The 23,045-nt window shown below is 35.7% G+C and overlaps 1 protein-coding gene across 1 annotated transcript in view; it reads left to right on the forward strand.

The window, feature by feature from the left end:
- Positions 1 to 23,045, forward strand: part of LOC107555039 (diacylglycerol kinase beta-like) — a 99,379-nt gene that overhangs the window by 19,063 nt on the left and 57,271 nt on the right. Inside the window, exons 3-18 of the mRNA XM_016237722.1 lie at positions 3,294 to 3,370; positions 6,770 to 6,790; positions 7,271 to 7,424; positions 9,937 to 9,999; positions 11,075 to 11,329; positions 11,509 to 11,655; positions 12,878 to 12,927; positions 13,334 to 13,408; positions 13,503 to 13,622; positions 13,713 to 13,830; positions 14,050 to 14,138; positions 15,181 to 15,297; positions 16,640 to 16,738; positions 17,911 to 18,018; positions 18,107 to 18,180; positions 20,325 to 20,399. Of these exons, the coding sequence (XP_016093208.1) occupies positions 3,294 to 3,370; positions 6,770 to 6,790; positions 7,271 to 7,424; positions 9,937 to 9,999; positions 11,075 to 11,329; positions 11,509 to 11,655; positions 12,878 to 12,927; positions 13,334 to 13,408; positions 13,503 to 13,622; positions 13,713 to 13,830; positions 14,050 to 14,138; positions 15,181 to 15,297; positions 16,640 to 16,738; positions 17,911 to 18,018; positions 18,107 to 18,180; positions 20,325 to 20,399 (1,642 nt within the window). The remainder of the gene's footprint in view (positions 1 to 3,293; positions 3,371 to 6,769; positions 6,791 to 7,270; positions 7,425 to 9,936; positions 10,000 to 11,074; positions 11,330 to 11,508; positions 11,656 to 12,877; positions 12,928 to 13,333; positions 13,409 to 13,502; positions 13,623 to 13,712; positions 13,831 to 14,049; positions 14,139 to 15,180; positions 15,298 to 16,639; positions 16,739 to 17,910; positions 18,019 to 18,106; positions 18,181 to 20,324; positions 20,400 to 23,045) is intronic.

Raw genomic sequence — 23,045 nt, forward strand, 5'->3', positions numbered from 1 at the left:
TTTAAATACAACTTTTTTTGAACATACAAATAAGAAATGTTGGGGAGAAAATCCAATGATACTTTTAAATATGAAACCAAACCACCCGTAGGTGGCAGCAAATGACTGTTTTAATAAATTAGTCATTTAGTCATTCATTCAACCGATTCGTTCAAACGGCTGATTAATTCAGAAATGAGGTGAGTGGCTGTCTTTATGAATGGGTCACTGAATCATTGACTCAATCGATTCGTTCAAAAACGGGGATTCATTCAGTAACAAAACGCTGCTGTGTGTTGCTGGGAAACACACACAACAGCTTTGCTGTGATTGGAACTATTTTCATGGGCGAAAGTAAGCAAAAACAGTCAATATTATGTCTAAAACATAAGTTACTTAATTTTAACTTACAGTGTCACATTGCAACCGTGTTGATATTCGGGGAAACATCTTGGTCGTGTAATGTTGCTTACATACAGTATATTATACAAGGCCATGCACAAACATTTTGAGGGGCAGTGCCCCAAACCAAAAAAATGGCACTAAGGGGGTGGGTGCTTGTTAATACATGGCTATGGCTGCCTCACTCTCCATATCTTCCTGTTCTGCCTCTGTCTTTGTCTCATTGTGTTGCCTTTATTTCTCAATCTGAACATTTTCTGTCTCTGGCTCAGTTCCAAGACCTTCACTTTTACTTTGTTGTGTTGACTCTGGGGCAGTTTCATCTTAATATAAAGAATGAATAACAAACCTTTTACACTCATATTGTAAATACAATTGTAGGCTTAGTGCTAATTCAATATTTATTGTTGTAATGTAATTACTCTTTCATTTGAATAATTTAATCTATATCTTTCTTTTTGTCACACTAACATATTCCTTTGCTGTCAGCCAGTTTAACAGTCTTTAAACTGTTACAGTTTAACCTGTACCTGTCTGATTTGGCTGATGCTCAGTGGTCTCTCCCTCACTCTCTGAGCCTGCTTCTGCCTCATCTTCAATGAAAGTATAAGCATTATACATTGAATTTAATATTATACAGCATAAATCTATATTATAGCTTACACATAAACATCTCATTTAGAACATCTATATTACTTTTTTTTAACTATTTATAGGCCTACTATTAATATGGTTTTAATAAAATGTTATAAATATGTGTTATATAGATTACTAGTATCAACTAAGACAAGTGATTATAATGGGAAATATACTTAATTACAAGAATTTAAGTGTGACAAACTGCTAAATATTCTATATGATGATTTACCTGCTGGCTTGCTTCGCTTTGAATCCATGTTTGCAATGTTGAACTGTCTTTAGCAGCCTCCCTTCACTCTTTCTCTCTCCGTCTTCTTTTTTGTGAAGGCATTTTTTTTGTCTTCAAAGTATGCCAACTACAGCAAATTTGGTGTTATTTATATTCTGTTTGGGTACAATAATTTGATTAGACAATCTAATTCTAAGAACGTGGATATTTTGTACAAGTTGTTAGCACTTTTAGAAGACCGAGAGCAAATCATTACCGACAGAAATACAAAAACTTACTACCAAATTACTAATTCAGTGGATCAACCACTGATTGTAGTGTGGATTGTAATGCATCTACCTGTTAATGCAACTACCTTCGGGAACTGTATCAACTCTCCAGAGAGTGGGCACACAGATTGTGAGTGATACTGCGGAGCGGGCGGATTAGCGGAATCAGTGGATCTTTTGGGGAACAGTAACAGAACGCTTTGAGCTGGGGTGATGGTGGGGTGATGGGTTGGTGAGAGGGGCACCTCAGCCGATGAGAGCAGAGGGGCAGTGGCTCTAGCCACCGGGTCACCCCCCTGTGCACGGCCCTGATATCATATATTAGAAATATAGTTTTTTTTCTACCGCAGAGTGCATCTATAACTTTCTGAAGGGTGTAAGCCTTCAGAAGTCATGTGAGAAAGAACTAAATTTTAATTGTCATTGATAATCGTCTTCAAAAATGTGTAATTTTGTATTCAATGAAAAAATAACAGCATACAGATTAGAGTGACATGATGGTGAGCAAATGGTAACTATTTATTCACCTACCAATGTTTGCAATCAGTATTTTTAAATTTTGTATTATAGGATTTATTAATACTTTGAATTAGTTTTATTTTTATATTTTAATTTTTTAATTTTTTTAAATATTTTAATTTGAGTTTTAGCAATTTTATGTGTGCTTTTAATTTTTTCTTTCTTTTTTTTAAGCATATATTTCCACATAGCGTTAATTTATTTGTATTTCAGTTTTGGTCATTTTCAGCACTTAAACTTTTTCAGTTAGTTGCTAAGGTAGCTTTTTTTTTATTTAATTTTTTTTATCAAATTTTTATTTTTTATTTAATTTCAGCTTTATTTCAGTTACCAAAAGCAATTTTTGTTAGTTTGTTTTAATTGACAAAAAATGGTTGTAATGAGTAAGTGCCAGTCCTGCACAAATCAAGTGACTTTAAGTTGTATGTGGATTTTGTTTATTTTCTTAAAGGCCGCTAAAAATCCAGCAGAAATTGAAAGCAAGGAGATTAAGCATGTGGGAATAATAAACATTAACAGACATAGCTAGTCAATAGGAGACAGTGATGACTGCTATCAGTACTGGGGGGAGACTAGCAACCTCTGTGAGGAAAGCACCTTGTTCTGCCCCCCTGGGCGGCATTCAGAAGACACGTGTGTGACAACTAATTCAGAAAATAAAAATGTAGCATGGGGCAGCAGGCTCATTTCTACTGGCGTATTGCTAATAAGCTTTGGTGACATTTTCTGCTCAGCTATTATCTCTCCTTAATTAGCCTATTTTGCCAGATTACACACCATACATATAATGTTTCCAGTAATAGATACTAAATGCAAGGCCTTTTTTCAAAATGTTATGGATAATGATGCATGTAGTTTGTTTCAAGTACATTTCTGTTGTGTTTGGAGATAACTTTCTGTTAAGACTTTGAACTGATGCAATATGAGTTGAAAATAAGAAATTAAATTATTTTTTTTTTCATAACTTTTTTATGAAACACACCCAAGATGCAAGATTAACAAATGTTGTTCTGCTTGTAATGTTCCTGGTTTTCAAGTGAATTTGCTAATGAAAGGGCCTCATGAAAAGGAGATGTGCTGTAGAACATCAGCCAATATGTTGGGAGCTAAAATCATTTTTTATTTTATTTTATTTTATTTTATACGAATATTAGCAGAGTTACAGCTTGCCAGTAAAGCATTAGTATCTACACTTACGAGTACAGCTGTATATCTAACTAAGTGTTTTCCTTTTCCTTTTTATTTTTTTTCTCCAGATTCCTCCAAGAAGCTTAAAGATGTCCTGGAAGAGTTTCATGGAAATGGTGTCCTTTCCAAGTACAACCCTGAACAGGTATGTAATGGCAGGAGCTGCCGTGATCTCGCCAGATTAAATGATCTGTTTAGAGGCAGTGGAGCCTCTGGCTGTGACTTGACAGAACACCGATACAACCTGACTCAGGCCGCAAGTCATTACAGGAAATGCTTAGTCATCCGCTCCCTGAAACGAAGTGGCCAGATATTGCCTGCTATTGGAGAAAGTCCTCACTGACATCATAAAGCCCATGCATCATGTTGCCGTGACAATAAAGCCAGCAGGCAGCCGCATCTATAATTTGCTTTATGGAGTGTCACCATTATATTTCTCTCCTCTCTTCCGCACTGACATAAATAAGAGGCTGCTCAGGGTTTGGCGCCACAGGTTGTTACCCAGAGCCATGGCTGAATCAATAGTGAATAAGCACCAGTGGCAATTAATGGTTCTGAAGCTGACGCCAGGTTGGCTGTGGTGTGACATTGCATGCTTCGCATTGTTCATCAGTTCAGTTGTGACCACCTTTAACTCATAAAGTCTGGGAGTATCACAAAATGGAGGTGACATTCCATGAGTGCCACTGTGCTGCCTACTTCTGATGACAGCCCTGTATTTCACTCATGGATACAGCTGTGATTGACTGTCTGACTGAGGTCGGGCTGTAAATATCCTTCATCGCAGTCTCAACAAGTCACGGCTATTTTGAGTGCCTTTTCATAATGAAGTTTAATTATGGTGACACTGTAACCTTTTTCAAATCAAGAGTGTCTGTAAAAATGGGCGCCAGTGAAAGGTTAAAGAAACGGCTCATTGTTTCCTGCATTATTTGATAGCGGGGCCAACCTCTGTGTTTTTACACATTTGAAAGCCAGACAGGAAGTTTCTCTTACAGCCACGGCTGGTTGTGCTGCTTTTCACACCAGCAAAACATAAACGCATTTGCTAATAGTGAGACAAAGAGTCATTTGGGTGCAGTTACTTTCACCTTCCTGTTTTTGGTGTGTATCTGCTCACCATTGCAGTCCCTCAAGCATAGCCTACCTTTGCATGCAAGTTCCTCTGTTTTCACCCCCATTTCCTTCTCTCCTACATGTCTTGCCTGTTTTTGCCTTACTGGCTTTTTGCCTGTTTCCAGCTTCATTTCAGCAACAAGAGGGATCCAAAGGATTTAGGTTTGTTCATTCCTGCAATTTGCTTTTCACACCAGCAAAACATAAACGCATTTGCTAATAGTGAGACAAAGAGTCATTTGGGTGCAGTTACTTTCACCTTCCTGTTTTTGGTGTGTATCTGCTCACCGTTTGCAGTCCCTCAAGCATAGCCTACCTTTGCATGCAAGTTCCTCTGTTTTCACCCCCATTTCCTTCTCTCCTACATGTCTTGCCTGTTTTTGCCTTACTGGCTTTTTGCCTGTTTCCAGCTTCATTTCAGCAACAAGAGGGATCCAAAGGATTTAGGTTTGTTCATTCCTGCAATGGTATGATTGAAGGGGAAATCATCCACAATGCCATGAAAATTGTCTTCAGCACAGATTTTGTGGGTGCTTTTGTGCCCGTGTATTGAATCATGTGCCTAAACCATCATACTTAGTTAATTCTCTTCAAGATATTTCTCTCTTTATATTTTTAATTTTGTTTTCATTCCTGTTTTATTTTCAGGTTGTCTCTGCAATTTTTGTTTTCGTTAGTTTTCACTCTGTCATTGTTCGTTTTAGTTTAGTTTAGTTTTTCTTTTATTATTTAATTTAGTTTAATGTTTTCAGCACAGCCTGGTGTTTTTGCTGTCTGGTGGTATTTTCGTGTTTAATGGCAGTGGGTTGTAGAGATTACAAGTTTTATAATATAGCATGTATCAAAATTATTATTATTATTACTTTTTTAAAATTTAGTTTTGGGCCAATAACATTTTGTGTATGTTACATTACTGTTCTTAATCAAATAAATGCAGCCCCGGTCAGCATAAGAAACTTGAAAACATTTTACTTTAAACTTCAAAACAAAACAAAAATCTTACCAACTGTATTTTTGTTTAGTTTCTTTTTTCTCCAGCTATGCTCATTTTTATTTCAGTTAACAAGACTGTTTTTGTTTAGTTTTCATCAACGGTAATAAAGCTGTTCCCCTTTTTTAGTCCTTTATTGCACACTTTTTTTTTTACTGAGAGAAAATTACCACCTTAAAGAACTAAGTCCGGATTATGCAAATAAACCAATGGATTCTCTTGCCACTAAACCTGCAAAACAGCATTAAGTATGATGCAGATGGACTAACACAATACAGCATTAAAGATGGAATAATGTCTATTCATTCAGAGGATATGAAAGGTAACACCATTCACTGATCCCTTCCCTCTGCACGAACAGCCACTGCGGTGTATATAACCCCTCTTTCCCTCTACCCTCTTCATATATTGTCTTGCCTGTTTTTGCCTTACTGGCTTTTTGCCTGTTTCCAGCTTCATTTCAGCAACAAGAGGGATCCAAAGGATTTAGGTTTGTTCATTCCTGCAATGGTATGATTGAAGGGGAAATCATCCACAATGCCATGAAAATTGTCTTCAGCACAGATTTTGTGGGTGCTTTTGTGCCCGTGTATTGAATCATGTGCCTAAACCATCATACTTAGTTAATTCTCTTCAAGATATATTGTTTTCATTCCTGTTTTATTTTCAGGTTGTCTCTGCAATTTTTGTTTTCGTTAGTTTTCACTGTCATTGTTCGTTTTAGTTTAGTTTAGTTTTTCTTTTATTATTTAATTTAGTTTAATGTTTTCAGCACAGCCTGGTGTTTTTGCTGTCTGGTGGTATTTTCGTGTTTAATGGCAGTGGGTTGTAGAGATTACAAGTTTTATAATATAGCATGTATCAAAATTATTATTATTATTACTTTTTTAAAATTTAGTTTTGGGCCAATAACATTTTGTGTATGTTACATTACTGTTCTTAATCAAATAAATGCAGCCCCGGTCAGCATAAGAAACTTGAAAACATTTTACTTTAAACTTCAAAACAAAACAAAAATCTTACCAACTGTATTTTTGTTTAGTTTCTTTTTTCTCCAGCTATGCTCATTTTTATTTCAGTTAACAAGACTGTTTTTGTTTAGTTTTCATCAACGGTAATAAAGCTGTTCCCCTTTTTTAGTCCTTTATTGCACACTTTTTTTTTTACTGAGAGAAAATTACCACCTTAAAGAACTAAGTCCGGATTATGCAAATAAACCAATGGATTCTCTTGCCACTAAACCTGCAAAACAGCATTAAGTATGATGCAGATGGACTAACACAATACAGCATTAAAGATGGAATAATGTCTATTCATTCAGAGGATATGAAAGGTAACACCATTCACTGATCCCTTCCCTCTGCACGAACAGCCACTGCGGTGTATATAACCCCTCTTTCCCTCTACCCTCTTCATATATCTCTGACTGCCACACAGAAGCAAGATGTTCTCAACCAAGTAAGCTGTTACCTTCTGGGTTTGCATGTTCTGTGGTTCAATGTGTCTACAGACTGCATGCCCTGGCCCATTCCTCTCTAACAGGATAGTCTTGCTATAATGTCTACTGAAGGGCAAAGGTCGCACCCAGTACTTTTTAACGTGAGCCATGTGTCTGTGCTACTTTAAATTGTATTAACGGCCTCTTCATCGTGGTGTTTTTGTAACCTCAGATGATTTTGTTTCTATGAGCAGCAAAAAAAAATGTGCAAATGTATGTGTTTTTACTATACTTTAATGTGTGTCAGTGAGCTCCCTCTGTATTTTTGTTACCATGTGTCATAATGAAATGCTTGAGTGTGTCATTCATGCCCAATGACAGGAACATCCTCTCTCCTGAAAACATATAGGAGCAGGAAGCTGAATATTCATGGCTTTATTTAGTCTCTCAGGCTTCCCAGTCTTCTCATTTCTCATCATCTCTCCACTTGTCTCCTGCAGCCCATCGATTATGAGGGCTTCCAGCTGTTCATGGCGACCTATCTGGAGAATGACATCCCTGAGGAACTTTGCAAACACCTCTTCACCTCCTTCAAGAGCAAGAATGGTGGAGGCAGCTCCCCTGACGCTTCTCGATCTGGAGCAGGCATGCTAGGTAAATAGTCTTTTTCAATAACGGATCGTATAATCTGGATTTCATATTTATTTGAACAGTTTTAATAGGAGAAACAGGTGTCAGTTTCTTCTGAGGTTACTGTTTTGGGAGCTGTGGATGAGGAACTGCAGTGAAACATGCTTACAGTTGGGTCCAGATTCAAATCCATTTTAAAACTGGAAGTAAGCTTTAAGATTTTGAGAAATGTTGAACCTCGTGACTAGGGCTGTCGCGATTCGTCGATTTTATTCGACTATTCGATTTTTTAAATCCTCGACTTCATTTTGCTCGCGTCGACTAACCGCCGTTTCAAAATAAAAGCTCAAACACTCAGTTTACACGTTTTGATGTCCACATATTCTTTTAATTAAAGTGGCTATAGCATTTCTGTCCTAAAGAAATGGCCAAATATTAAAGATTAAGTGGACAATTGAATGAAATGGTGCTTGGTAAATATTAAACAAGTATTAGATCGCACAGCAATGAGTAAAAATAATCATCAGGCCATTGGTGCCCATGCAGGCCTTTGTTGTACTGCGTAATGTACATTAGCTCTATTGTTTATAATACATTATGTATTTTAACAGTTTTGTTCAATAAAACCGTATGATTTCTTGCTTTTGATACTTTATTTGAACTAATTCATAACTAATTATTATTGCCTCATTGCTATTATATATGTATTTTAAGTAATTTTAAAGGTTATTGTTCACTTACATCTATTTTTATTACCACAAAAAAAGTATTATAATTATAGGGCCCTATGAAATCCATTTTTCTATACTCTGTTTTAATGGTTAAATTATATTTTATTTATCAAAAAGCCTGTCTAATTAATTGAGTTTTACAGTTTTATCTTTACCAAATTCTGTTTTCCTGCATTTTCTGGATTCCATTTTAATGGTTCCATTAAATTTTAATAATCAAAAGCATCTCCAATTAATTAATTTTATTAAATTTTTTTAAATTAAAAAAAAAAAAATTTTTTTTTCAGAAATACTGCACGTTTACGTTTTTCTCCTAAATAAATTCTGGTAAATAACATTTCTGGTGTTTTTTGATTATAATTGTATTATTAGTAGACTAGAACACGTGGATATATTGACATTCTTACACTATAATACTGAACTTTGATTTCAGTGATTTGGACTATGAGATGGATGCACTTTACTTTTGCTTTAAAAAAGGATTTCATAGAAATTTGGATTTCATTTGGTTTAATAAAATATTCTTAAGTAAAATTGTAGATTTTTTTGTGGGAAATGAATCGTTTAGATTAATCGATTAATCGATAAATTAGTAGATAGATTAATCAAAATAAAAATAGTCGTTAGTGGCAGCCCTACTCGTGACATAAAAAAAGAAATATTTACAATTCCGCACAATTTCTAAGTCACTAATCAGACTTTTGGAGTTCAGCTAGGGCACTGCTGCCATTAATCCAAAAGGGGTACAAACCAAATAAAATGAAATTATTCATGAAATATTTCTTTCAATTTACTCAACATGTTATACTGATGGAAACATATACGCTACCGTTCAAATGTTGAGCTTAGTAAAATCTGTGTAATAGATAACCATTCAGAAGTATTTCTTCTTATGCAGAAGTATTACCGTTCAGAAGTATTTCTTCTTATGCTCACCAAGCCTGCATTTATTTGATGAAGAAAAAAAACAGTAAAAACAGTAATATTATGAAAAAATATAATTTATCTGTTTTAGATTTGAATATATTTTATATAAATATAATTTATGTGATGGAAAAGCTGAATTTTCAGCAATCATTACTTCAGTCTTTAGTGTTACAGGATCCTTCAGAAATAATTTTAATATGCTGATTTGGTGCTCAAGACACATTTCTTATTATCAGTAATGTTGGAAACAGTTGTATACTACATAAAAAATAAAGTACTTTCACCTTTGGTCTCAGATCCCACTTTATCTTTTCATTTGAATTAGATTAAACTGCATAACAAGTTTTCTTGTAAACTTGTTTGTAACAAACCCTCAGTCTGCATGACTCAAATAATGAACTGGTAGACGTCTGGAGAACGGAGAAACCTCTTGTCGGGAGACCTGCTGTCCGCTTTACATGCTCTACATGACTTTTGGGCCATTGTTCTATAAAGACAAAACTTACATAAAGGCAAGCATGATGCAAGAGTACACTTTAATGAAAAGATGCCGGTGGCTTTGTGTCTGAATCACTACTATCATTGTTGACCTGATGTGATTTAAGGCAGATATTAGTTGACTGTATAAATAGTTCGACAGCCAACAGTGCCATCTAGTGCCTTGATTTCTCTGGACTGGCAAATACAGTACAATCAGTGATTTCTGTTGCTCCATTTGTCTTTAATGCAACCGAGTCAGCGAATGTTACTGCTAAATGAGAAACTCATTGTGGTAGTGATAAATCTGCCATATTAAGCTGTCCTGCCTGGTCGCATCTTTTCCTCTGTCCTTCTTGCTTTATTCCTATTCCACTTTACTTTGACCCCTGTGTCTGCAGAGCCCAAGTCCATTGATGCAGGCATCACTATACAGACCGAAGTAGCCTGTGCACCCATAACAGGTACCACAGCAAGTGTGGTGTGATTTGATTGGACAGAAGCTTACATCACATGACTCAAATGTGTTACTTCACCTAGTGTTGTTATGTGTTGTCTTGGTGTGTCTTGGCAGCTCTTTTTATTTAGTTGCAACCAGTGACAGATTTGATTTTCATCCATTGTGTCAAGTCAACCACTGTGCAGCTGTGGCGACAATCGTGATGTACCGTCAGCTTCCTCCTTAGTATCTTGTGCAATATTAAAAATCTCTGCCATGTGTCTTTCTACCTGTCTGGTTTCCAAAACTTCCCGAAAACTGAATAGTTCAAAGTGCTGTCCAGGTGTAAACAGACCAGTAACAACAAGCAATATAAAGCCAACTCAGTGGGTCTCATTCACTAATATTTTTGTACAAGTGTTCCTATTTATGTGTGCAGAATAGGTTCTCATGCAAAATGTTCACTGGGTTCATAACAGGTGTGTACATAAATATTTTATTCTAATGTTTATGAATCCATTTCATTCTGAATGAGCAAAGCAGATGACACTCAGTAAATACATTTTGTATAGAGTGTCTGTTTGAAAACTAGAGAAAAAATAAAATTATTTTGCAAAATATATTTTTATAAATATATACTATTTTAAAGAAATGCCATTCTTTTGAACTTCATAGTCATCAAAGAATCCTAAAATGTATGATGGTTTACACAAAAATATTAACCAGTAATATCCTTTTCTGATAACGTGACACTGAAGACTGGAGGAATGACTGCTGGAAATTCAGCTTTGCCATCACAGGAATAAATTGCATTTCATATAATTAAACTATTTATATAGAAGTAGAGCAGTAATTTTTTATTGAAATAATAATTCACAATATTTCAGTTTCATATATACATACACATATATATATATATATATATATATATATATATATATATATATATACTGTGTTATAATGTTCACGCACAGGTTTTACACAAATTAGTGTGTACACAGTGAATGAGGCCCTACGCTATGTTGCTTCCTGTCTCATTTCAGATTGGCACTTTCATTCTACTCTCTCTCTATCTTCCTGTACTGCTTTTTTCATGGTAGGTATGAATGGAAAGAGTATTTTGAGCGCTATGAGCCGACATACACCAGAGAACTCTGCAGGAATCATTCAAGGCTCAGGGGCCACCACATCACCCTGCTCCTCCCGCTCCTCCTCACAACGCTCAGGCACAGGGGGCCACACACCCAGAGGCCCCCACCGGTCGCCCGGCACGCAGCCCAATCCCCCAGCGAGCAGCAGCAGCAGCAATGCTTTGGCTCTCTCCAAGACTACCAACTCCCCGCGCCTCTCCCCAGGTCAGAGTCGGGGACAACCTTGATCTTCACCGCCCTTTTTTACACATTTAATCCATGACAAGGGTCTTATAAAGCAATATTGGCTGATCAGAATCATGATGCTCCCACACAAATACTTTGGTGTGATATCTGGTGTCATTACTCATATATTTTACATATTATAATTAACACTCTTCCAGAGCGTAATCAATCTGAAAATCGTACATCTCTCCGGAGGAGTCCTTCTCCACAAAAAGGATCACCGTCACCCCAAGTGGTCTTCCTTAAAGACATTGTGTGCTACTTGTCCCTGCTGGAGAGGGGAACACCAGAGGACAAGCTTGAGTGTAAGTTGGAAATTATTCAAAAACCGTTTTCCTGAAAGCATTTTTTTTTAAATCTTAGCTGTCTTTAGGAAATTTTAAGATTCACTTTAAGACATTTTCAAATACTTATTTGGTCATATATTTTTTGATTATTGATATTTTGAATATTGATAGTTGGTGTTAGAGCTTGTTCATGTTAAAGCAAAGACAACGTGTTTCTTTGTTATGATGATGTTATGAGAAGCCAGGTTTCTTCCTTTAATCTCCTTCTTATTTACATTAAGACAACATATCCTCATTAATTCCCACTTTTCCAAAGTTCCTCTAAAGAAAAAGAAAAAAAAACGGAAAACCAACAGTATTTTAAGTAATTTTGTAAATTATGTCTCAAAACCAGTCGTGCCTAACCACAGAAAGCATAGAATTAGTCAATAGTGACTAATACTATGTGAAAAGTCACCTCATTCCTGACAGTTCATAATTAAACACAGCATATGAAATGCAGATATGGATCTTTGAGATGTTTGAATAGTTTAGTTTTATTTCAGTTACTGTTGCCTATGTGATGCAAAGCTGAATTTTCAGCAGCCATTACTCCAGTTATCAGTGTAGCATGATCCTTCAGAAATCATCCTAATATTTGGTGCTTAAGAAAAATCTCTTCTTCTTATCAGTGCTGAATCACAGTTGTGCTGCTTAATATTATTTTTGTGGAAACCGTAATACATTTTTTTAAGATTATTTGATAAATAGAAAGTTCAAAAGAACAGAATCTGTTTGAAATAGAAATCTTTTGTAAAATTATAAATGTCTTTACTGTCACTTTTGATCAATTTAATGTGTCCTTTAAGAATAAAAGAATACTTTTATTTAAAAAGAAATCTGCAAGTAGCTATAAGTTATTAGCTATTTAATCTTTTTGAGTCACAGTTAGGTCAGTTCTGTGTTTTAATTGACCTCTGACCTACACATAGTGAGAGTGACAGAAGACTTCCCGAATCTCTTCCTCTTATTTCGTAAGGGCTTATCTCTGCTCCTGGCCTTATTTACCATGGAGTTAGCATAGGCAAGCTTTCTTTAGCATAGGAAGTTATTTCTGCCCAAAGCTAATCCTCACTAGCTGCCTCAGTCTGCCCTTTGATAACCTGAGCTCCAGGTGCTAGCATGGGGTCTGTACTTGACAAATATTTGCCACACTACAAAAAGATACAGTCTCTTATCTTTCACTTCTTTCACCCTAAAGTCATGTTCAGGCTCTACGACACAGATGGCAATGGTCTGCTGGACAGTTCGGTAAGTCTGAAATCTCCATTATAATGTGTTATGTTGAAACGTCCAGTTGTTTGGCTTTGTGGTTAGATACTGTAAACAACAAGGAGTTAATAATGCACAGTACACATTTAATGTGAGATTTACATAAGTTGAATACAACATACACAGTTACAGTGCGTTATGTCATTGTGTTGAGTTGTTAGTCTGGTGATTTTTTTTTTATATTATTATCATCCTTGAATGTTTCATTCATCTTAACACTATCAGACCTTGGTGATTCAGAGACTGTCTCAAAATATTATAGTTTTATTTTTTTTATGTAACTTTGAACTGATAGCTGGGAATATCAGGCTTCATAAAAAAAGTGAATTTGAAAACTATGCTTTATAGTGTATAATATCTAAAGCAATTATATCTGTCGATTTAGGAGCTCGACCGCATCATAAACCAGATGGTCCATGTAGCTGAGTACCTAGAATGGGACTCTACAGAACTACGACCAGTATGAATCACTTTAAGCATTTCCACCAGGCAATCCCAACATGCATTATGGAATCCATATCTTATTGTCCCTTATTTTATGTCTTATATTGTAGATTCTGAAGGAGATGATGGAGGAGATTGATTATGACCGGGATGGAACGGTCACATTAGAGGAATGGATCAGAGGAGGAATGACCACCATACCACTCCTGGTACTGCTGGGAATGGAGACGGTGAGAAGAAACGAACAGTGAGTTATAAAGAGGAAACAATACATTAAGATACAGTATCTTAATTCCTGTTCCTCTTTTACATACATTCAGAATGTACAGGAAGATGGGCAGCATGTATGGAGACTGAAGCATTTCAACAAGCCAGCATACTGTAATTACTGCCACACAATGTTGTTAGGAGTACGAAAGCAGGGCCTTTGCTGCTCACGTGAGTATCTGTCTGTCTGTCTGTCTGTCTGTCTGTCTATCATCTGTGATTTTGTCTAATTATATCTGTTTTGTTCTGTCTGTTGATCTGTCTTTCTGTCATTCTGTCTATGTTATCTCTCACCTTTTTTATATCTGATGTGTCTGACTTGATGGTGTGTAGTTTTCCATTTGAAGTGTTTCCCTCCCATCTCTCACAGTCCTGTCTTTTGTTTGGCAGTATGCAAGTACACAGTCCATGAGCGCTGTGTGTCCAAAGACATTGCTCCTTGCATTAGCACCTACGCCAAGTCCCGCAGACACACCAATGTGAGTGCATAAACAACATAACAATACTCACTGTGTTTAAACTGAATGTTTTCTCTAAAAATTTACAGTAAATCCAGAAACTGGGATTCCCAGATTGATTTGTTAGGTACAGAGCTCATAGTTCTAACAAACACAATCTTCTATTATTAGTAAATGACTCGTGTTTAACCTCAAAGTAATGTTCTGTGGACATGTCAGAAAGGCTATGAGAACATCCTGTGTGTAATATCTTTTTTTCTGTACTGAGAACTAGAGGGGAAAGACTGAGATCACACAGCACAATTTTAGTAGTCACTGACTTCTCTTTAGGACTTGCGCTCCTCATGCAGTAATTACTGTAGAGATGGAAGGCACTGCGTTCAAAAAATGTTGTCATTAGATTATTAGAGAGTGTATTGTGTGATGTGTTAAGTAATGTGGAGTGTAATTTTAGTGTAAAAAGCTATAAAATTTCAATGAACAGTGTAAATATCAGTTCTCACGCTTAAGGTGTTTATTAAGACTTGGGGCTTGTGTAAAAATATTATACACTGTCAAATTCAAAGTAATGTGCTGTAAGTTTCTTCAGTAGTCTTACCTTCATCTCACATACTATATATTGTAGTATACATTTTTAGTGACTTTTTAACATTAGTTGTTAGACTAAAGGGAAATGCAATTTGCAGTTCTTCCTAAAGGATAATTTTGAAAGCTTTGACCAACAAAAAAAATCACTGAATGTGTATTATAACATATGGGTGCATTTCTTTTAGTACATTCCAACAGATTATTATTATTTCTTTACTATTATCCTGTTTATTCAAGGAAAATCATTTTTTTTTTAATAATAATTTTTTTACTTTCTCACTTGAGGTTTTGCCTTGTGAGGTGAATGTTTTAGTCAATAAAGTGAAATAATATTGCAGATAGTGATAGAATTCTTGTACAAATGCCTTATAAATGCATGACAGAGCTGGATAATAATTTCAGTAATGTATAGATGGGCTGTTTGAGTATTTCCCAACTAAAATAAATAATGAGTCTCTGTTCAATGTGTCTCTAGGCTATGCAGCACATTTGGATGGAGGGCAACTCCCCAACAAAATGTGACAAATGCCACCGCAGTATCAAGTGCTATCAAGGCCTAACAGGCCTTCACTGTGTTTGGTGTCAAATCACTGTGAGTATATACTGACTTACTGTGGCCAGCAAGAGTCCACAACTTGCTAAAAAAAAGTATTTTTAGTAATATTAATTCTAATTTTTTTAAGAGGCCTTGAGCAATGACTAATGGGAATTAATTTTGTTATGTTTATCTCAGTATAATACAGTTGTGGTCGATTTTTCTAAAAGCCATATTTATGTAATAATTATTCTCACCACTTGGTGGTGTTCGTCACTAAACTTTTACACCATTTAGTGGATGTGGCCAATTTGTTTTTAAAATAGCCCTAATAAAGATAAGTGTCAGCACTTAACACTCATTCAAAGGCTTTTTCTCTACATAATGATTTTTATTATCACATTATATGCTCCTGCACGCTCTCTGAACTATCTCTCCTGACAGTTTCAACTCTAAGCCTGCAACTAATTTAATATCAAGTACAGATCCTGCTGGCCTCTTTGTCCCTAACATTTAAAGGGGTCATATGATGCAATTCCATTTTTTCCTTTCTCTTTGGAGTGTTACAAGCTCTTGGTGCATAAAGAAGATCTGTAAATTTGCAAAGACTAAAGTCTCAAATCCAAAGAGATATTCTTTATAAAAGTTAAGAGTCAGCCACACCTACCTAAAACGGCTCGTTCGAACACGCCCCCACATTTCTACCTCACTATGTGGGAAGATTTGCATAACGCCGCCCAATGTTCATGCAAAGAAAGAAGGCATAACTATTATTCTCGCTGTAGTACTGTTGCCGCTTCCGCCATGTCCTGAAGACGCTGTGTGCTTCGTTGTGAAAGCGAAACTACTTTGTTTGGTCTTCCAAAAGAGGACGATATCTGCTTCATCATGCCTGGAGCTGATCCATGCTGGTCGCTGAGGAAATACATCAACTTAATGCTGTGAATCGCCGGATCGGCTTTCACCGTTTTCACCGCTCCTTCGCCGGGACCGCCGTTCTCGACCCCGCCGCCTCAGCTCGCTCTTGCCCGGCTTCAGCTCACGCTAAGCCGCTGTGTTTTTCGTTGTGAAGCGAAACTACTTTGTTTAGTCTTTCAAAAGAGGACAATATCCGCTTCGTCATACCTGGAGCTGATCCGTGCTGGTCACTGAGGGAATACATCAACTTAGTGCTGTGGATCGCCGGCACATTTGTGTTTTTTAACTTTAAACCGCATAAACACATTTCATTACACCAAATACACAAAATAATGTTCTTTTTAGCAGCATCATATGACCCCTTTAATGTCGTTTTGCTGGATCAGATTAGTGAGGATAAAACAAGAAGTTACAAAAGATCCAGTCCATTCTTGATGTGTCTTTTTTCACCACTCCTCATCTATATTTGTATGTTTTCCAGCTCCATAACAAGTGTGCGTCTAACGTGAAGCCTGAGTGTGACGGTGGACCATTAAAAGATCACACACTTTTGCCGTCGTACATCTGCCCTGTTGTTCTGGTCAGTTCAGTCTCTCCCACTGCACTTTTCTGATATGCTAAAATGCAAGGATCCCAGTACAATTTTTTTTCATGGGTGGGTCCTGGACAATTATATATATATATATACCAGTCAAAAGTTTGGGATCAGTAAGACTTGTAATGTTTTTATAGAATTCTCTTTTGCTCATGAAGGCTGCATATATTTGATCAAAAATACAGAAAAAAACAGTAATCTTGCAAAATGTTATTACAATATAAAATAATGGTTTCTATTTTAATATCCTTTAAAATATAATTTATTTCTGTGATGCAATGCTGAGTTTCCATCAGCCATTACTCCAGTATAAAGTGTCACATGATCCTTAAGAAATCATTCTAATATGATTTATTATTAGAATTATCAATTTTGGCAACAGTTGTGCTGCCAAATATTTTTTTTGGAAACTGCGCTACTTTTTTCAGGATTCTTTGATGAATAAAAAGTTAAAAAGAACAGCATTTATTCAAAATATAAATATTTTCTAACAATGTAAATCTTTGCTATCACTTCTTAACAATTTAACACATCCTTGCTGAATAAAAGTTTTAATTTCTTTCAAAAAACGAAAGAATAAAAATTTACTGACCCCAAACTTTTGAACGATAATGTTTCTATTTTAAATAAATGCTCTTCCTTTTAACATTTTATTCATCAAAGAATCCTGGAAAAAAGTATCACAGGTTCCAAAAAAATATTAAGCAGCACAACAGTTTCCAGCACTGATAATAAATCAGCATATTAGAATGATTTCTGAAGGATCGTGTGACACTGAAGACTTGAGTAATGATGCTGAAAATTCAGCTTTGCGTCACAGGAATAAATTAAATTTTATTGTATATTAAAATTTTAAAAAACGTTATTTTACATCATAATAATATTTCACAATATACATTTTTTTCATGTATTTTTGATCAAATAAATGCAGCCTTGATGAGCATAAGAAACTCCTGTAAAAAAACATACAAATAAAAAATTTGTAAAACGACCTGTAAAAATGTTAAAACATCAGTTCTTTCTAAATTACAGAGAAATATCATAAAGTGAGGTAGATTCTGAAATGACATGGGTCTTGTCATATTTATCTCATATGTACATCTGTCTCACTCCGTCTCTGTTTGTTGATGTTTATGGTAATGTCTGTATATCTGTAGGACCGTCATTCTGCTGTCAAAAGAGGTGAAGGAGAGTCATCCCCCAGTACCAGCCCTGAGGACACCAGCCAGTGTTTCAAGTTCACCGGTGATGGTCAGGCACTGCAGGTGAGCTCTCAGCTGACACACACTGGGCCTGCAAATCTGTGAAGCACACATGTGTGTTTGTAACTTTTTCTCCCTCTCTGCCTCTAAGATCACCCCTCTGCCTGGAACGCACCCCCTCCTTGTGCTGGTTAATCTTAAAAGTGGTGGTCGGCAGGGTGAGAGGTAAATGTCTTTGAAGCTCAAACTATTGCATCATCATTTTTCATATTCTCCAACCTTATACTGCTGTAATGCATCCAATGAGGAGGTTTGTCAAAACATCTGAAGTCAGTCGAATCTGCATAGACATGTTTAACAAAAGTCCCACTCTTTTTCTTGCTTACTGGCAGTGTCCTAAATACCATCAAAGTTAGCAGGAGACAGTAATGCTGTTAAAGGAGGAAGAATGTGGGTGTTGTTTCAGCTCTCACCACCCACCCAACGTCCTCCGGGAGACCGGTTTTAGGATTTTGTGCTGGCATCACCATAGCAACACAGTTTTAAATACCATTAATTGGCCGATTATCCTCCATTATTACACATGTGCTCAAACAAAGATGTGATAACTGCCCTGGCCCTATAAAAGAAAGACAATTTTGGTGGTTCTTTGATACAAACAAAGGAACAGAGTGGTCACCGTTGAATCATACTGTACCAAGTGTATTTTTCCACCATATTCACCCTGAGCAGCGTACTGAAAGCTCATTGGTCGGGCGTGACACTTGACTGCATTCTTTTGTTTTGCATAGGGAATAAATGAATTCTTCAGTGTTGATAAGTGCTCAAATTCTCACCCCCACATAAAAGCATAGCTTGTGACGCACCTCAAACTAACTATTCCTCTCTCTCTTCCTCTCTGTGTGTCTTTGCATACTAAAGGGGCAGAGTAGCTAACACAGTTAGAAGTGAAGGACATTGCAGAGTCCTCAATAATCATTTTATTGCTTCAAGGTTATTGAGGAGCACTGCTGCAACAGTGTGCAATCTGTGTGTGTGTGTGTGTGTGTACTTCTTTGATTCCTAGGTTTGTGTGGTCTTTTATTATAATTAAATGGAATGATGGCGTTTTAAGAATAGCATTGCTCCATATGTGTGTCTGTCTGTGTCTTCTCAAGGAACAGTTCAACCAAAATAGAACATTCTGTCATCATTTACTCATCATCATGTTGCTCCAACATTAAATCTGCGGCTAACAATCTGTTGATTATTTATTTGATTCATTGGGGGGAAAAGGCCAAATGTTATTTTTTAGATTTTACTGAAAAAATAGATTCAATTATTCCCATCTTCTCTTCTAAAAATGAATGGTGGTTATGCTGAATATTATTCTGATTGTTTTATGGTTTTAATGATTTAGACAAAAATTACTAACAAACAAACTTGATTTAACAAACAAGCAAATGAAAATTCACAGTTTTGAAGCAGAAGGACAGTTTGAATCTGTTAATTATGTCTTTGATTAATTGGGTGGAGAAAAGGCCAAATTTTATTTTTTTCTAAAAAAATTTATTCCAAATGTGACCCAATTTCTCTTCTAAAAATGTGCAAAAGGTTTATATATATTCTAATTGTTTTATTGATTTTTGACAAAAAATATAACTAACCAATTTTATCTAGCTAACAAACAATAATTCACAGTTTTGCAGCAGAAGGACAGTTTAATAATAATTAATAATAAAAAAAACATTTCTTAACCGGGTAAGTAGAACTATTAAGAAGTAGAATTATTTTTTTTTTTTCCTGCAAATGGGACTTGCATCCAATTACATACAGTGGGGCAAAAAAGTATTTAGTCAGCCACCAATTGTGCAAGTTCTCCCACTTAAAAAGATGAGAGAGGCCTGTAATTTTCATCATAGGTATACCTCAACTATGAGAGACAAAATGAGAAAAAAAAATCCAGAAAATCACATTGTAGGATTTTCTGATTCATGATCAGATCATTTAGACCTTTTGTGTGAACTGCATAAATGATTCATTGAAAAGATTTGACATAAAATAACGATTTGTTTACGATTTGTAATTGAGCATCGCACTTCTCTCATGATTTCTTTTGAAGGTGCCAAGAAGAGGTAGGATGCACGTCAAGATTTTCCATCCATAATAACATTATTTATTTATTTATTTTTTGCCTCCTTACTTTATAAGTCATTTGGGCTTGGAGTGACAAGAGGGTTGGTAAATGATGGCAGAAGTTTTATTTTTGGCTGAACTATCCCTTTAAGCCTTCTATTATAATGTAAAGTTGACAGTGATTACATGTTTAAAAATGTCATTCCTCTATGTGTGTCTTTTAATGCTTTTCTGCTCTCATCTGTCTTCATCAGGGTGCTGCGGAAATTCCAGTACCTGCTTAACCCCAGACAGGTGTACAGTCTGGATCGAGGAGGACCCATGGTGGGGTAAGACTACTAAAAGCCACCATCAAATTGCGAGGGAGATATGTGTGAATAAATCGTTTTTTGAGTCATGACAGGGAATTGCTCAAAAACAGTTTGACATTCTCACTGTTGTTTTGTTCTGGCATGGCTCCCTCTCTCTCTTTTCTTTTTGCTTCTACAAACCTGCAATAAAGTGAGCCAACCTGCAATCAGCTAGTCTGAGAGAGGAACCACTCGCAAAGTGGAGATGACTTTGAGAGACCTACAAGACATTTACTATGACTCAAGCAGCCCCCTGCTGAGTAAATATATTCATTCAAGCGCTGAATGTTCTTCTGAGCCTGTCAGTCACGATGAGGCTTCCTCTTTAAGCGAGTCCATTTTACTAAAGCCTCTTCACTCATACACCCCACCTGCCTTTAACAGAAGGCCAGCTCAGGGTCGTCCAAATCAGTTTCAACCCGTAGTAAAGCAGTGGACTCTGTGAATGTCATTGTAAGAGGTTCATATTTACAAATTATTTTATGAGCGTATTGTATTGTAGGTTTGAATTACCTTTTTTTAGGAGAAATAAATACAAATGAGACCATTATGTTAAGAAGAACAGTTTTGTTTTAGTATTATTTTGTACTATTAAAGTATTTATTAATATTTTGAAATGGCTTTAACTTTTTATATTTCTATATATATATATTTGTATTTAGCTTTAATTTGTTTTTATTTCCATTTTAGTAATTTTAGTACTTTAGAAATTTGGAAACTTATTTCAGTTGTCAAGACTACGTACATTTCTCATTTTGATTTGTTTTTGATCAATTTTATATTTTTGATAATTTCATTTTGATTAGATAGTTTGTCTATACAGTGAATGAGTAGCACAACAATAGTTTTAGTTACTAATAACAACATTGATATAGAGCAATATATTTAAGATGGCATAGACTAGATCTTTTGATCTCAGAAGTACTTGATGAGAAATCATCTTAACATCTTAAACCAGCCTAAGATGGTTTGCTGATCTAAATCAGCAAACTTGCCTAAATCTAAATCGGTTTAGAGAGGTTTTGGCTGGCTTTAGGCTGCCATCAGCTGGTCACCCAGCAAAAACTAGCTTGGCTTAACTGAAAGACCAGCTTAAATCAGTTTACAGTAGGCTGGGTTAAGGATTTTTTTTACCAGCATGAATTTTTAATGTTCATATTAAAGTTTGCAAATCTGAGCACAGTTTGAGACATTAATATCTTTTCTGGTGTCTTTTTTTTCTCAAGAGAAACATCTAAGAAGCAGAAGCTTAATTTATTCCCCATTTATCTAACAATTAAGATATGCATTTTTAACAATTAATATCTAACAATTAATATCTTAACAATTAAACAATTAAGATATTAATTGTTAGATTAATACACTACGGGATACACTACGATGGCGCCGCAGACGGCAGCCGCAGTGTTTGGCTCTCCAGTGTTTGTACTGTTTTTGTTAGTAAAGAGATCTCATTTGTGTTTTTCTTTGCTCTAAGCTCTCACTTTCATTTTAGTGCACAATTATGCAATTGCACATACTGCAGTGAAAAAACCCACTCAAAACACAAGTACATTCTGTTCAGCATCCTGTGGTTGTGCAACAGTGATTCTCATTCAGGAAAAAGGAGAGAGAGAGAGAAGTACAGAACAAAAGCTAAGCAGTGGTCGTTTCGCGGGAAAGCAGGCTAACCTTCTGTCCCAGATCCACCTCCCCATCACACAATGTTCTGTAGTCACGACTGGAGCGCTGCTCATCCTGAAGAGAGCATTCACAGAGAGAGAGAGAGACTGAGGATTGTGTGATATTGCTGATTTCACTCAAGGAGAACAATATGGCCAGATATTACATTTTCTTCCGTAAGCACTTAGCTCATTTATAAGCATGTAGATCAAGAACAGCCTTTTTTGATATGCTATTTTTAACTTGTCCCATTAATGTCTGTGCCATTGTTTGTGGTAACAGCTCTTCATTAATACAAATAATTATTCTGAGAGAAAAAGCAGCCAAAGTTCAACTAAATAAATACACTATTGTTCAAATTTCTGGGTCAGTAAGATTTTGTTTATTAAGAAAAATTGTTTAGGATAAATGAATTGGGTCAAAAGTGACGGTAAATGCATTTATAATTTTACAAAAGATTTCTATTTCAAATGAATGCTGTTCTTCTTTTTTCAATTTGTCAAAGAATCCTGAAATAAATTCTATGCTGCTCTTAGACTTCTGTTTTAGCTTTCTAATATTCTGTTTTACTTGTGAAATTTTGTATAGTGGAAATATTAAAATATTTTGCCCAAAAATGAAAATTATGTCATTATATACTCACCTTCATGTCATTCTAAACCTCTAAGATTTTATTCCCTTTGTTGAACAGAAAAGACAATATTTTCTGTGTTCCACAGAAGAAAGTCATAGGTTTAAATCTAAAAGAAGGCGAGTAAATGATGGCAGAATCAATTGAGTGTGTTGTTCTGGATCTATGCATTTGCTAAATGAATAAATGTAAATATAATGTGGTGTATTATCAGTACAGCTTCACTATTAACACTGCAGATTGATTATTTGAGAGCAAACCACTTAGATTGGGTTATATTCTCATCTGATCTTTCTTCTTTTTAATCTCCTGGTCATTTCATTGTGAAACTG

Source organism: Sinocyclocheilus grahami, unplaced genomic scaffold (assembly GCF_001515645.1).
Source record: "Sinocyclocheilus grahami isolate Dianchi unplaced genomic scaffold, SAMN03320097.WGS_v1.1 scaffold523.1, whole genome shotgun sequence".
Classification (NCBI taxonomy): Eukaryota; Metazoa; Chordata; class Actinopteri; order Cypriniformes; family Cyprinidae; genus Sinocyclocheilus; species Sinocyclocheilus grahami.